This window comes from Octopus bimaculoides, chromosome 16 (assembly GCF_046866305.1).
Source record: "Octopus bimaculoides isolate indiv1 chromosome 16, ASM4686630v1, whole genome shotgun sequence".
NCBI classification, from domain to species: Eukaryota; Metazoa; Mollusca; class Cephalopoda; order Octopoda; family Octopodidae; genus Octopus; species Octopus bimaculoides.
This window is the reverse complement of record NC_142943.1, coordinates 28738790-28753772: the sequence shown is the minus strand read 5'-3', so window position 1 is coordinate 28753772 and position 14983 is coordinate 28738790. Positions and strand designations below refer to the sequence as shown.

Below are 14983 nucleotides of genomic sequence, written 5' to 3'. Positions count from 1 at the left end.
TCTTCGACTGATTGCCTATCCGTTACAGATCAATCTGAGATAATTGTAACATGGTTCACAACTGAGCGAAGCATGCGATCCCAGATCAGTGATGAATGGTACTCCGTTGGTTACGACGACGAGGGTTCCTGCTGATCTGATCGATGGAACAGCCTGCTCGTGATATTAACGTGGAAGTGTATCAGACGGGTAGTCATGATGGGTACACTGGGCTTCGTATATTTTACGCCAGTGTCACTTTGATGGCATGCACTACTCTCTCACTCAATAATAACAATAATAATAATAATAATAATAATAATAATAATAATAATAATAATAATAATAATAATAATGTAAGACCCTTTGGGACTTTCCTGTACATACAGAGAAGACCATCAAAGCTAATAAAGGCCAAAATAATAACGTCTGTTTATTGATTGACATGAGTATCCTTTGTGATCATAGCATTGCGGCAAATGAATTTGATAAACACAGAAAATATAAAGAGCACTAAGAATGATCAAAATGGAATACAGTTACAAGGCTGTTGTGTTGTTTTTTATAATGACTGTGTGTTTAGCATTGTTGTTATGTCTCCGTTACACGTTGCTTCTAAGGTCTCTCTTCATGGAAAAAGTGTAAACCTAGTATGATATGTCTGTGTGAGGGAGACGACAGTGTACGGATGTTTACTGACCAAAGACTGTATCAATGGCACAGATTTACTTAGTGTATTTAACGTCTTGGGCCAATTCTAGTTTGCCACAAAACCATTTAAGCTTAAAATGCATTAAATCCCCCAGGATGATTTCATTGTTTTTTCTGGCGTTTCTTCTTTTCTTTCAGCAATCTGCTCTCGTCGATGCCAAAACGGTGGCACTTGTATTTTCCCCCAGCAATGTAAATGTCTACCCAATACATCTGGATTGTTCTGTGAAAAATGTAAGTCCTAATGATATTCTTGTAATTTATACTAAACTACCACCGTTTTTGGTGGTGTATTTCTGTATTCCTGCAAATGGGGTTTCTGCAGCGGGTTTTCTAAAATTCAAATAGGCTTTCTTCCATAATTGTCCGCTTAATTGCAGGACACCCCTCCCATTGTCAATGCCTGTCTTTATTCGTTTTTTTTGTTCTTTTTGTTAATTTTCTCTCGATGTTGTTTCATTCATTAACTATTTCAAATCCGAACTGTTACATTGAACTTAATAATAATTTCAAATTTTTGCCACAAGGGCAACTTGGGGGAGGTGGAGGTGATTCGATTACATCGACCCCAGTGTTTAACTGGTACTTATTTTATCGACCCCGAAAGGATGAAAGGCAAAGCTGATCTCGGCGGAATTTGAACTCAGAACGTAGCGACTGGCGAAATATCGCTAAGCATTTCGTCCAACGTGCTAACGATTCTGCCAGTAACCGCCTTACATTGAACTTAATAATAGCTTATTGATAAAGGCTTATAGCCTTAAATCTACTTCATATATTTATTTATCTAATATATATATATCCGTGTAATGCGGCGAGCTGGCAGAATCATTAGCACGCCGGGTGAAATGCTTAGCGCTATTTCGTCTATCTTTACGTTCTGAGTTCAAATTCCGCCGAGGTAGACTTTGCCTTTCATCATTTCGGGGTCGATAAATTAAGTACCATTAGCGTACTGGGGTTGATCTAATCGACTGCCCCGCCCCTCCCCCAAAATTTCAAGCCTTGTGCCTAGAGTAGAAAAAATCTGTATCCCTGTAATAATCTTTACTGACTTTATCTTTCGTTGCTGGATGTTTTGTCTTGTGTATATATTTCTCAATATTTGTAAGTCAGTCGTTGGACGAATTGAAAACCCATTTAAACAGTGTGAATTAGTTAATATCAAGACCCTGAAGCGGATTAGCGGATTCGAATGATCAACTCATTGAACTCTTCATAAACGACGGCATGGCTGAATCGCCGGTACCAATCAGGGGCGGTGGAAGGAGCACAATTATTGGAGGGTAGGCCCAAAATGTCTCCTTAAAAATCCATATTTATTGGGTCTATATTTTTAAGGAGAGAAGAATCGAGGAAACAAAAATGTGTAACTGGAGTGAAACTGATAGCAAACGTAAATCAAAATTGGTTCGTGTGCTTTAGTTGTTAAACTTCTTATCTCTATATCTTCACCACTCACCACGAATTATTCCACTTTGTTTGACACGACCGACACAAGTGTGTATGTGAAGGCATGTGTGTGCGCGCGCGTGCGTATGAAACACTCTTCTGTAGCTTAAATTGCGTGGTGAGAAGGGGATATGATTAGCTAAAATATTTCTTTCGGATTTTTGGCACAAGGCCAGCAATTCTGAGGAGAGGGGCAGCGGGGTTAGTCGATAACGTTGACCCCAGTTCTTCAATGTACTTATTTTATCGATCCTGAAAAGATGAAAGGCGAAAAGCGGAATTGACTACAATGGGATTCGAAATTTGAACGTAAAGAGACGGAACAGATACCACAAAAGCAATTTTCCCGACGCTCTAAGAATTCCACCGATTCCCCGTCCAGGACTGGCACAAGACGTTTTCGACCCTGGAAGGGTGAAAGGCAAAGCTGACTTAAGCAGAAACGGAACTCTTAAAGACTCTTTAACCGAAAACCTTACAGAACGGTGATGGTGATGACGATGACGATAGTGATGGTGGAGTTGGGGGAATGGTAGTAGTGATGATGGTTATAGTGGTGGTGGTGATGATGATGATGATGATGATGATGATGAGGGAGGAGATGATGATAATAAAGGTGGTGGTGGGAGTGACGATATTGACGATATTGGTGGCGATGGCGGAGATAATGAGAGCGACGACGGTGGTGGCGGTGAAGTTGTTAACGATGGTGATGATGATGATGATAGTGAGTGGTCACGGGGGAGACGATAATAGTGGGGGGAGGGGGGAGGAATTTTCTGTTTACACAAAGCAGATCAATACTCAGAAGCGTTCCAGCCACGACTCTCTTTTCTTTTTAAGGGTGTCAATAACTCTACGATTGCACTTTTAAGAAGGTAAGTTGCCATTTTATCACCATTTCTAACAAGTCGGATGATGATGATGATGATGATGATGATGATGATGATGATGATGATGATGGATTTATTTCAGCTAAATGTAAGCAGGCTTGCTTAAATGGCGGTCGTTGTTCCAATGGTGGATGTCGCTGTTCAAAATATCATTATGGCAAACGATGTGAACATAGGTAGGTTCTCGCTTCTTTTGTAATTTTTTCTTTGTTTTTTGCTTTTTTCATATGAGTTTACAGTTTTTTTTTGTGCTTTTTTGTTTTTTGAAGCCAACAAAAATGTTTTTAAATCTTTGGTAAAGTAAAAACTTGAACCGCGCAAATGAACTTTGTGTTAAGCTCTAACGTTTGTTGTTCTGATGTGAATTTCTCAGACAAAACGGTGCCAGATAGTTCTCAGATGTAATCTCCTTCAGAACAGCCAATTACAGCTGCTGTATTAGTTTTGCATTTAAGAAAAAAAAAAGGGCCTTGTGTTTCATAATTTCATTTAAAAGAGACTTCCAATTCTTGTTGTTGTGTTGAAGAAACTATATAATTTTTTTACTTCATTTCTGGCAACTAATTTCTGAATTATTACACAATTATGAGCAAAGTTAATACTTATCTAAGACTCTAAGATCACTCCACGTACAACACGTCGTATTAATTTCAACAGGATAAACATCCCACCAGTCTTTTTTGAGACTGTGAGCTTTCGTTGAAAGTGATATTTTCTTCTCTTTTTTTTCTCTTCAACTCCATACTGTGACCTAATTGTTCCATGAAAAATTTAAATATCTGCACTCAATTACAGTCTATGACCCAGAAATCTAGTTTAAAGGATTACAACAACAACATAAAAAAATACTAAGTCTTGTAACTATTACGGGCAAATCGACGAATAGGCTCTGTCTCTCAACACACACACACACACATACCACCACCACCACCACCACTGCCACCACCTCCAGAGAATTCCTCTGTAGTTGGAAACTGCATTACAGTTGCTGTCCACTGGAAGTTTCCTGTAACTCTAATTCTATATTTATTGTGCCTTGTAAAAGAGAAGCTTAGCGAATAAACTTGATTTTGATGTTGCCAGAAATGGCGCAGCTTTGCACAAAAATTCCTTGCTGAATTCTTGTGTTTTCAAATAGCAGTGAGGTCGTCTTTGCTTTCGCCTTACCAGGATTGATAAAATGAAATACCAGTCAAGTACTGGGGCCAGTTTCATCGACTGGCCCCTCTCCTCAAATTTCAGGCTTCGTACTTGTGTTAGACTCTTAACACAATCGTTTGAGCAACTGTTCTGGTTCCTTACGTCATGAGTTCAAAAGCCGCTCGGGTCAACATTAGTTTCCATTCCTCCAGGTTCGATAAAATAAAGTACCAGTCAAGTATTGAGCACGATAATATCGAATAACCCCCTCCCCTTAAAGTTGCAGACCTGGTGCTTAAACCAGAAGCGATTGTTGTTGTTGCTGTTTTTGTTGATATTGTTGTTTTGCATTTTAGCAAGTGCAGTCTGGAGAAACAGATGAAACCAAAGACGCGAACTTACAGAAGAAAGATCAAAGAAGAATACGTGACAAGATGTGGCTCAAGGTTTATGAGAGAATGCCGGAAAACAGTGTAAGTAATGACACGTTTGGGTGGAACAGAGGCTGGAATGGCACGTTTGGTAGTGCGTCACCTTTAGTTGCGCCTAATTTGAAAGAACTAGAATCTCTTAATTTATTCCCAATATTTCAGGCCCGTGTTAGAAATTACAATTCTTTGTGGAAGAGACTTCTCAGCACCTTAATAATAATAATAATAATAATAATAATAATAATAATAATAATAATAATAATAATAATAATAATAATAAAAATGCTTTCTAATTGATGTATCAATACCAGCAGATGACAACGTTTCTCTAAAAGAAATGGAAAAACTTTCAAAATACAAAGACCTGGAAATAGAGATAACTCGAATGTGGAATCTAAAAACAGAAACAATTCCTATCATAGTAGGTGCCTTAGGTATAATAAAAAAATATTCAGACAAATACATAACAAAAATACCAGGACTTACAAATATATATAACATACAGAAAATTGCACTACAGGGTACTGCACACATTCTACGCAAAACACTTTCAATTCAGTAAACATAAGAGCACCACAGCAAACCACAGCACATACCCAAGGCGCACAGAGCTGCGCTCGGTAGTGAAGTGAAAGCACGTTATAAAAATAAAACTACTGAACAATAATAATAATAATAATAATCGGAAATGATAATGCAAAGATCCTGTGGGATTTTATGATTTAGTGCAACCATGAGATAGAGAATAGGAAGCCAGACATAGTCTTAATTGAGAAAGAAAACAAACTATGCTGGATCATAGATATAGCATACCCAGCTGACAACAAGGTATGCGATAAGGAAGAAAAGTCGATAGATATGAGAGGTTAGCTTGGGAGGTAAAACAGCTGTGGTCGATGAAAAAAGTGGTAGTAGTACCAATAATTGTCGGAGGCCTGGGAACAGTGAGCAAAAATCTCGAGAAGTACATAGAACAAATAGGGGCTGCAATAATGGTGGAGTACTTGCAGAAAACAACACTGCTTGGAACCGCTTGAATACTCCGGAAGGTGTTCGAAAAATAAGGGGTGTTACCTTAGTTCACTGGTAGTGAACAGCTGACACTGTAGTACATCTCCAGTGTTAGAAGCTGTGCAAAGGCAATAATAATAATAATAATAATAATAATAATAATAATAATAATAATAATAATCCTTTCTACTAAAGGCAAAAAGCTTGAATTTTGTGTTTAGGAGACTAGTCGATTACATCGACCCCAGTATTTCACTGGTACTTGATTTATCGACCCCGAAAGGATGAATGGCAAAGTCGACCTCGGCAGAATTTGAACTCAGAACGTAGCGACGGGCGAAATACTGCCAAGCATTTCACCCGGCATGCTAATGACTCTGCCAGCTCACCGCCTTTTTCTTTCTTTTTTTTTTGGTACTTAATTTATCGACCCCGAAAGGATGAAATGAAAAGTTGACCTCGGCGGAATTTGAACTCAGAACAATGCGATGGGCGAAATACCGCTTAGCGTGCTAACGATTCTGCGAGCTCGCCTATAATAATAATAATAATAATAATAATAATAATAATAATAATAATAATAATAATAATAAATACCTGTAATATACTAGATTCGACTAGTATATATTTGCTTTTAATATTTTTAATCTTTGCAATAAGTTCGCCTGGTGTTTTGTACATTGAAATCAATGCCCAAAGGAAGAACTGGTTGATCTACTCAACATCCATCGAACAGAATTACCCATATAATACTCTCTCTCTCTCTCTCTCTATCTCTCTCTCTCTCTCCATATATATATATATATATATATATATATATATATATGTGTGTGTGTGTGTGTGTGTGTGTGTGTGTGTGATAGTAGGGTGTGATTCGAGACAGATTTAGCTTCTATTTACATTAGATCGAGCCACCGCGTAGAGATTCCATGTTCAGAACGTGTGAACTTAGTAAGTTGTCATGTCGATATCCTTTTGAAGAATTGTCTTGAAATCACCATTGTCTGTATATGAAAAAAATAATCGCTGTATATAATAACAGTCCTTTTGTTCTTCTTTTCTACGCAGCCTCAAATATATCATCGTATCGAAAGAATATCTACAAAGTTCCCCGCAGTGTTCTCAGAAGAAACAATAATTTCATGGAGACACGAATTCGAGTTCAGCATTTCATTTGAGGCTAAACAGATTGCATAAATGTGTGTGTGTGTGTGTGTGTGTGTGTGTGTGTGTGTGTGTGTGTGTGTGTGTGTGTGTGTGTGTGTGTGTGTGTATGCGTGCGCATTCCGGAAATGCTTATCTCTGCACTCTTGGTAACACGTATTCAGACGTATTACAAGGAGATCCACTTGCACCTTACTTACACATTTTTCTGGATTATGAAATGCGTATATTTCGACAAGAAAACTGATGCACTGTTAAAAAAAAAGGCTACTGTCTAGATCTATTGCTGCAATATTTCTTGCATTTAGCCTTTGTTGATGACGTTGCAATTTTAAATAAGTTCTTGGCAACTGAAACACAACAGATAAATTTTCAGAGTTCTATATTTAAGAGATGAGGAATTATGTACATTATTTACATTATTTACATTTGACGGATATTTGTCCTCACCTTGTTTGTTGTTAACACAGCGCTTTGGTTGATATGCCCACAGGCATATGGCATAGTGGTTAAGAGCGCGGACTACTAACCCCAAGATTCCGAGTTCGATTCCAGGCAGTAACCTGAATAATAATAATAATAATAATAATAACAACAACATTGAAAAATGCCTTAGAAATGAGAACCCAGGTTCGAAATTTCCCCCAAGACACCGGATGAAAGCTGGAGCGTATATCAGCCGAAACGTTGTGTTAACAACAAACAAGATGAGGACAAATATCCGTCAAATGTAAATAATGTAAATAAATTTTCAAATCTACATTCGCAAAATTTGACAAAAAAAAAAAAGTCACTGGTTTAAAAAGCAGAATACTCTGTTGTTGATTTGAACATCAAGGGTTCAACTGTCTACGATGTAACATGGCCGACAGGTTTAATGTTGCGTATCTCTGACAACATCCGACCTAGCGAGCCTCTGATCGTACATCGGATAAACAAAGTTATGACTCTCTTTCTACGTCTCTTCTCCACAAATTCTTTTAGACCAATGGTTCTCAACCATTGTTTGCGTTTGGGCCCTTTCGATTTCTATCTTACTCTACTGGACTTCCATAGCCATTCACTAGATATTTTTAAAAAATCTTACTGTATATATTTAGATAACTAGGAATTGTATGTATATATATATACATTTTGTCTGAATGTACAATGTTCTTAAATGGTCAGTGACGGTCTCGCTCGGTCACGCGTGGACAGCGATCACACACGCACGCGCGCGCATACAGGTGAGAATCCATGTACGTGTTCGCACACGTTTTTGTGAGTTTATCATAGTCTTAAATTTAGAAAATTGCAAAATGATCTTTACACGTATATAACAATCGATAAGGGAAATAAGAGATGTAAGTATACATTAGTCATCTCCCTTGCATCAACCGACTTTCGTCAATATTTTTGTTTTATCGTAGAAAGGACCTGATCAATGGTAGATAAAGTTCCATGATAGATGCAAGTCCATCTAATGAAAAATGAATCATTATCATGAAATATTGTCACAAAGGCAAAGTAATCATTAAATGTTAACGACTAATTATGCTATAACACTATTAATGAAGTTATAAAAACAGTGATACCTCACAGTAGGAATTCAATGCGTTCCATAACCGAGCTCGTCTTACGATTTATTTGTTTTACAAATCAATTTTCCTCATTGAGATTAACTAAAATATAATTAATCCGTTCCAGCCCCTAAAAGACCACTCAAAAATGATATTTTATGGGTTTTAAAACAGAAAAAGTGTAGTAACAAGTAAAATGACAATTATAAAAAAGAGAATGCAAAAGAAATATGTAAACTCGTTTTATTAATTGAATTACCTTAAAGATGGTACGATTTGTGCTTGTATGAAACTTGTTCGTACTGTGGATTTCCGCTCGTATTTCAAGGCAAAAATTCGCACGAGTCTCGGCTCGTACAGCAAATTACTCGTACAACGAGGCACTCGTACTGCGAGGTACTACTGTATGGTCCTTTTTGTTATGGTGGGGAGAGGCCCGTTGTTTAGTGTTGCTTTTATCATCGTAAGATTGTGTTTCGAGTCGTTGGACCAGGCGATGCGTTGTGTTCTTGAGCAACACACTTCATTTTTATGTTACCCCAGTCCACTCAGGCGACAGAAATTTGTAATCCTGCAAAAGACTGTCGACTCGTCCAGGGAGAGGATATATCCACCGCAGAATCCAGGAAATCGGCCTCGTGAGCCCAAGGCTCGAGGGAAACCTTTAATCCTTGATCCTTCTTTTTTATAATTTTACTTATATCTACGATGCATTAAGGGAATATTAAGCCGACTCCTGTACTTGACTGGCATTATATGAAAGGCGAAGTTGACTGCAGCAGAATTGAAATTCAGAACCTAAAGATCTGTAAAAAATATCACAGGTAATTTGTTCGACGCGCCAAAGATTTTTCTAATCAAGCAAGAACATACAATGCTGCACACACCACAGCAACACGGAGGTGCGGCCGGTGATGCAGTAGAAGCACTAGCGTAGCTAGAGGAGCCGGACTGAGGCGGTCTGCCCCGGGCGGCACACACTCTAGCTACGCTAGGGAATAGAAATCTGCCTGAAACTATCAACTGTTGAATAATGATGATGATGATGATGATAAATGCCCTGATGCAATTATCCAGGCAGTGGCTCTCATGGTTTCTTATCTTAACTGATTGGAAGTGTCATCATGTACATTGTTTTGTCTTGATATAAAAGATGAGCTACAGCCAATATTCTGCTTAATATCACAGATTTGCTTGTCAGTTGTTTGACCTTAACCAGTTGAGCATGTCCCTTAGTGGTTGATGATATGTGCAGCTCTGATCACGAGCAGAAGCAATGGGGGGGGGGGGGCATCATAGCCATGTGTTGAGAGGAATTCTTCGGGGTTTGAATAATTCACCTCTGGAAACATGGGTGTTTCATTCAACAACTTTAAACAACCTCTATTCAAGGACCATTTGAGCATACATACATATACACGGATATACATATATATAGATAAGCATGTACATATATATGTGTATGTACTTCGAAACAAATGTATAACACATTAGTAGCCTGTATAGTTATATTTTGACGCACGCACGTATGTATAATTTGAAAAGAGAAGAATGAAACTCAAATCCTTTACATTTTACGATTAATGTATTTATTGTCGGGTATTGCCGAACATCATCGAATGTTTGAGGACGTTTCGCTTTTAATCGGCGCAAATTGTCTTGTGTGTTTGTTTGCAATTTTATGTGCCAAATTCGAAAAACTGATTGGTTCTACAGCAGATACATACACTGCACCGATCGATGCACATATATGAAGGCAGTGATGGTGAGTTCTTTAAGTTCATGAAGGAAAGAGAAGAGATAGATAGATACATAGATAGACAGACAGACAGATAGATAGATAGATAGATAGATAGATAGATAGATAGATAGATAGATAGATAGATAGATAGACGGACGGACGGACGGACAGACAGACAGATAGATTTAAAAGCAGACAAATTTAGTGATAAGTTTGGGAACATTTGGTGTGTGAAGATGGAACAGTAAGACAAAATGTGCTAGGCACGTTAATGTCGAGTGGTGTAGAACATTAGGCATAACTACAGGGTTTTACCCCCCAGACTTTGGGAGGTCATAACTTTCAGAATATTTTTTAATGAAATTTTCTATGCATATAGTATTTACTATGTAGAATCCGAATATAGAAAAATTTCCGGTGAAAGTGTTTTGGAATGGGAGTGGGGGACAATTTTCGGAAATTCCAACAGTGTCCACTTAAATTCTTCTTAACTTCCAGGAAAATTAATATTTTTTCGTGAAATTTTCTACAAATATACCTTGATGTATGTACATTTCGAGCATGTAGGAATTTTGAAGGAAACAACTGCAGGTTATTTTTGAGAAGCGTTCCCCACTCGGTGGTGTTTCGGAGCAAGTCGTCCATAATTGTTTCATTTTTCTCTATTATGTGCGTATGTGCATCCGTAGAATTCTAGACGGTAAAGAGAAGCCGTCATAAGAAAACTTTCGTTAAAAATAACATGCACACGATTTTTTTTTCTCTCAATAGAAGTAAATTCCAAAGTAAACGTTTCTAGTAGAGAAGTAGAAGAGAACAGGAGCAAAAATAGGAATATACACGCATGGTTAAATATAGAAACTATCACAGTGTCGCTTCCCGAAGAATTTTAAAATGTTAGCTTTCCGAAACTTTTTTTTCAATCTTGCAAAAACACGAAGATTAAGAATAAACAGAAAAAGTACACAAATATATTTTACACACCTGTCGTATACGTCGGTTTTGTTTTTTACACTTTAAAGGTGGTTATGTTATTTTGTTGGGATTAATCCACCTTTAAAATGAAAAAAACAAAACCGACGTATACGACAGGTGTGTAAAATATATTTGTGTACTTTTTCTGTTTATTCTTAATCTTCGTGTTTTTCCATGATTGAAAAAAAAGTTTCGGAAAGCTAACATTTTAAAATTCTTCGGGAAGCGACACTGTGATAGTTTCTATATTTAACCGTGCGTGTATATTCCTATTTTTGCTCCTGTTCTCTTCTACTTCTCTACTAGAGACGTTTACTTTGGAATTTACTTCTATTGAGAAAAAAAAATCGTGTGCATGTTATTTTTAACGAAAGTTTTCTTATGACGGCTTCTTTTCACTGTCTAGAAATCTACGGATGCACATACGCACATAATAGAGAAAAATGAAACAATTATGGACGACTTGCTCCGAAACACCACCGAGTGGGGAACGCTTCTCAAAAGTAACCTGCAGTTGTTTCCTTCAAAATTCCTACATGCTCAAAATGTACATACATCAAGGTATATTTGTAGAAAATTTCACGAAAAAATATTAATTTTCCTGGAAGTTAAGAAGAATTTAAGTGGACTCCGTTGGAATTTCCGAAAATTGTCCCCCACCCCATTCCAAAACACTTTCACCGGAAATTTTTCTATATTCGGATTCTACATAGTAAATACTATATGCATAGAAAATTTCAATAAAAAATATTCATTTTTCTGAAAGTTATGACCTCCCAAAATCTGGGGGGTAAAACCCTGTAGTTATGCCGAACATTATAACGTGGTGGATATAACAACATGATTCTAATATGAAAATCTGTAATAAACGCCAAATAGAATAATACTTCGTGTTTTCCAATAATTTTTTTTTTAATCCTCGTTTAACTTCTGATAACAAATAATTACATTTATGGTTAGTTATTTAATGTTTTTCCTGACTAAATATGTTTATGTGTGCGCGTATGCGTGTGTTTAGGAGAGATGTATGTATATAAAGGTGAACATGTTTGTGCATATGCGTCTGTTGCATGCGTATAAATATAATTTTTAAAGGTTTGTCTTCCCTGTGTAGTGGTGAGTTTCCCTAAATATCCAAACTTTGGGTCAAAACTTTATCACATTCCTTTTTTTGTTCTTTTGTTTTTTTTTTACTTATTATATATATATATTCCTGTATTATAAAGAAGCAGTATGTTATTTCAGTATTTCAATTTTTATGTTTGGGGACATAGACAAATGTTTCGACTCACAAGAACGATAAAAGCGTACATTTCTAGCGCGAAGAATTCTCCACGTTGACAAAATGTGTAAGCCCTTATCTCCATCAACCTTGATATGGTCTACATCAGAAAAACCATCTTTGATCCACATGGAACGGAACCTAATAAATGGTAAAAATGTCGAAACGCTGGCCATGGATATATTATACACTAGTATCTGAGTCTGTGTTCGATTGCTGATAACTTCAATATTAGCTGATGAATTATCATAATATTGAATGACTGCGATTAAAGTTGGTTCAACTCGGACAATCTTGAAAACTTCAATGTCTGCGAATGGTCGAAAACTCGACAAATTTGTTGGTCCAAGAATTACAGACGAACCGAAAGGTAACCAGTCAACACCATGAAGTAACGGTGGAAGACACCGTGCGTTACCATCTTGGTAAAGGACAAACACTTGCGACGTATTACTTGATCCCAGGACACGTTTGCTCAATCGAATGAAATCGATATTATCGAATTTAGTGCCTTCCAGAATGACACTCATAGTTTTCGGTCGCCGCCACCAAAAATCAACATTGACGCCCTCTAATATTGTGTTGAGACTTTGATACAACGGTTTCACCGTCTCTCCTCGTTCTGGTCGCCTAACTAAACTAATTTCGTCAATAATAACAAGTTGGTCTTCATCCGAAACCAAGATTAGAAATATGGCATTTATATTACTTTCGGACCATGTGAAATCTGGAATAGACCAAACGCCTTTCAGTGTTCGTGGAGAAAATTTCCTGTGTTGTAATTCCGAAAGTTTGCTATTTCTACCATTATAAGTCATATTTATATAAAGTGGTCGAGTAATTTTCTTTAGTTTTACAGTAAAATTCGATCCGATATCAGCATCGATCACGCCACTCATCTTACCTTTCAACGGGAAGAATATTATGAATTTGTAGAGTCTTAATTTTGTTAGTCTTAACACAAATGAGTTGATGTTCATCACAACGTTATGTTCGGGATCAAGTGGTTTACCTTTTAACAGCCAAAGCTGTGACTGAGAAATACTAAAACAATCCTTGAACATTGCACCGCGATTATTAAGCATACTGTTGAATCGAGGATAGGAAGGAGTGACGCGATATTTCTTTACCGATGCATGAATGAAAGCTATATCAATGTTGTCCTGTTCAGCACATTTGGTCGGGAAACTTCGCTGGATTAACGTTACCAGATCAGACCTACGAGTATGATCTTTCTTCACGGGTTCTGCTTTATCCAGTTCCTGAAAACAGCTTAACCTGCATGACATCAAGTCTTCAGAAATGTAAGGATTGTCCGTCATGATAGTCAAATGATCGATTTCAATTCCTTGTGTCTCGTTCGAATTTATATGAATATCCAAAAAATGAATTCCTTTTGATAAAAATAAAGGTTTCCTGGCAGGTCCGGAGTCCCGAAATACATTCCACAGTTCGCCACCTTTCGATTGGCCGGATATTGAGAACGACTGCAGTTGTTGATTATCAATGTTAACAAGAACAACAGTTGCTTTGCCGTCGATTGAATATCGAAATCCCATCATCCGAAGTGAGGAATTATTTGCTATACATAAATCCAAACGAAGAGTTTTCCCTGGTAATAAATAAACAACTTTCTTGTTAGAAGCATTAGATCGCCTATGGACTTGCAAATTTCCAGGCTGTTTCTCAGCTTCGAAAATCAATTCGGAAGTTTCTGCTAACAAATATTTTATAGAGAGAAGTAAAAAGAAGATGCTTTTCCAACAAACAAACATCTTGGGCTTGTTTTTTCGGATGATGTCCGGAAAGCAGGAGTGAATTCTTCTTCTTCTCCAGTAGAATCCGTTTAGAAAGTGGTGAGCGAGTTGTGTGTAAGAATTCGCTCTATTGTTTTTAACTCTTACAGATATCCCCACACCCACCTCTCTCTTCCTTCGCTGCCAATTTACTCACTCTCTCTCTCTCTCTCTCTCTATCTCTCTCTATCTCTCTCTCTCTCTCTCTCCCTCTCTCTCACACACACACACACACACACACACACATACACACACATACATACACAAACACAAACACATACGTATACACATACGTATACAACACACACACATACACAATACATACACAAACACAAACGTATACACATACGTATACAACACACACACACATACACATACATACACATACATACACATACACAAACACATACGTACACAACACACACACGTACACTCACACAGATTCACACACACCAAACTCCAGGCGCTTTCTTGGGCTATTTTCGCTGCAAAGTTCTCTTCTCTGCCAGATTCCCATGCCTGTCTGTCGGCAGCTGGCGACTGAATTTCCACTTATTTTTGAATTTGTCAATATCGACTGTCACGCACAATAATGTAAACATTTACACACACACACACACACACATACATACATACATACATACATACATACATACAAACACATACATACACATACAAACACATACATACATAACACACACACACATACATACACACATACACATACATAGATACACACACATACATAGATACACACATGCATACACACATGCATACATACATACATGCATATACACATGCACGCATACATACATATATACATACATACATACATACATGCATGCATAC

At 37.3% G+C, this 14983-nt stretch overlaps 2 protein-coding genes across 2 annotated transcripts in view; one reads left to right on the top strand and one right to left on the bottom strand.

Annotated features, from left to right (window-relative positions):
* Nucleotides 1–8569, top strand: part of LOC106878382 (uncharacterized) — a 40942-nt gene extending 32373 nt beyond the window's left edge. The window contains exons 10-13 of the mRNA XM_089364291.1: nucleotides 829–924; nucleotides 3118–3211; nucleotides 4532–4648; nucleotides 6686–8569. Of these exons, the coding sequence (XP_089220417.1) occupies nucleotides 829–924; nucleotides 3118–3211; nucleotides 4532–4648; nucleotides 6686–6755 (377 nt within the window). The 3' untranslated portion in view covers nucleotides 6756–8569. The remainder of the gene's footprint in view (nucleotides 1–828; nucleotides 925–3117; nucleotides 3212–4531; nucleotides 4649–6685) is intronic.
* A 3374-nt stretch (nucleotides 8570–11943) lies between these two features.
* On the bottom strand, nucleotides 11944–14676 carry LOC106878384 (uncharacterized). The gene has a single exon (XM_014927574.3). The coding sequence runs from the start codon at nucleotides 14111–14113 to the stop codon at nucleotides 12293–12295; it is 1821 nt and encodes a 606-aa protein (XP_014783060.1). The 5' UTR covers nucleotides 14114–14676; the 3' UTR covers nucleotides 11944–12292.
* Between the last annotated feature and the right edge of the window lie 307 nt (nucleotides 14677–14983).

Coding starts and splice junctions, on each gene's coding strand:
- LOC106878384 (XM_014927574.3), bottom strand. CDS start 14,113: ATGTTTGTTTGTTGGAAAAGCATCTTCTTTTTACTTCTCTCTATAAAA.